Raw genomic sequence first — 1,493 nt, 5'->3', positions numbered from 1 at the left:
GGGGGAACCTCCTCTCCCCGGCACACTGCACTGTTACTGTTACTGCTGGGATCATATTCTTGGCTTGTATTAGCACAGTGTGATTCCTCTGTATCTCTTCCACTCCCTCATTAAAAACATTACATAAACTCAGTTATGGGCCATAAGTAAAAAAGTTCATAACAGTCTGTCAGCTTTTACGTGTTAATTAAGTACATAAACTGAAGTTACCTTATTAGGGATTGTGCATAATTATTTGATTATTATGAGGAAGAATTCATGGTGAGTTTGACTGTTAAAATTAAAATCCATCCCCAGAAGATAATATATTTAATATATATTGGAAACTTCCATTTTGGAGGCAAAAAACTTGCACTGCTCTTCCAAAAACAATCAGTCCTTTCTGACCTACTTTCCTTCCAGTTGAATTTTCATATTGCCATTTCTGTCACCTTATACAGTACTGCAGGTCTTTTGCAGAAACATAAATGTTCCCACTGTAGGATGAATGAAGTCATTCTGATATTTTAATTTCTTACACTGCATTCATTTATACCTTTCTTATATATCTTCATGTTTTAGCTTGTTTTCATATTCTAGTGTCTTGGATTTCTATGTCTGATTTTAATATTTAGAATTCAAATGGTCATCAGTGGTGTGTGGTATCTTTCGCTTTGTTTGTCTTGTTGCTGTTGATGATTTAATGTGAAGCACTTTGAATTGCCTGCTTGAAATTACACTTCATTTAGCTGACGCTTACATCCAAAGTGACTTACAATAAGTGCAATAAACCATAAAGATTCAAAAGAAACTTGCTTATATATTAGCTTCAAAAAGCCAGACCATTGTAAGTGCTGTTGCATTAATTCAACTTGAGTGCTACCTTTCGTTGTGTTGAATTGAAATAGATGTGGTGTATAAATGAACCTGCCCTACATTTGAATTCCTTTAGCAGAAAGTATTACCAAAAAACAAGTCACAGTTTAAAAAACTTTTTAAATGTAACACTGAAATACAATACATTCATTTTCATGACATGAGTACATCCACTATTCCTATTATTAGTTTAAATGACAACTCAAAAACTCATTTGCAATACTGCCTGTGGCCCAAACACAGTAAGTCTTTGTGTAGCAGCATATTAAATGAAGCATAAAGAGATCAGACTGCCAATGATTCCTCCTGTTATTGATGTTGGAGCATTATGGCCCTAACTCACCTGCAGTAGCTGCTCCCATGTGCAGACAGAGAACCACAAACAGCATCCCAGCCTGGGTCTGAACGCCTTGTTGCACCATTGTCTTCCTCCGTCCGTGCCCACTGTGCGTCTGGATTCCTGTCCACTCTGCTGTGGAGGGTGAGGGGGTCTGAGTCTGAAAGTGGGACAGGGGGTTCTCCTCGCTACATCCGGCCCGCCACACACACACACACACACACACACACACACCCCCCCCACACACACACACACACACACACACACACACACACACGACCGACGACACGACGGAGGAGAG

The 1,493-nt window shown here is 39.2% G+C and overlaps 1 protein-coding gene across 1 annotated transcript in view; it reads right to left on the bottom strand.

Moving 5' to 3' along the window:
- The window catches only part of LOC104948324 (BTB/POZ domain-containing protein 17-like), a gene marked incomplete at its 5' end in the record, with an annotated part of 5,847 nt that extends 4,520 nt beyond the window's left edge, over positions 1–1,327 (bottom strand). The window contains one exon of the mRNA XM_010774520.1: positions 1,199–1,327. Within this exon, the coding sequence (XP_010772822.1) occupies positions 1,199–1,327 (129 nt within the window). The remainder of the gene's footprint in view (positions 1–1,198) is intronic.
- Between the last annotated feature and the right edge of the window lie 166 nt (positions 1,328–1,493).

This window comes from Notothenia coriiceps, unplaced genomic scaffold (genome assembly GCF_000735185.1).
Source record: "Notothenia coriiceps isolate Sejong01 unplaced genomic scaffold, NC01 NC01_scaffold00014152, whole genome shotgun sequence".
Lineage (NCBI taxonomy): Eukaryota > Metazoa > Chordata > Actinopteri > Perciformes > Nototheniidae > Notothenia > Notothenia coriiceps.
Note: the sequence above shows the minus strand (reverse complement) of the source record. Positions and strands in the feature narration are given on the sequence as shown.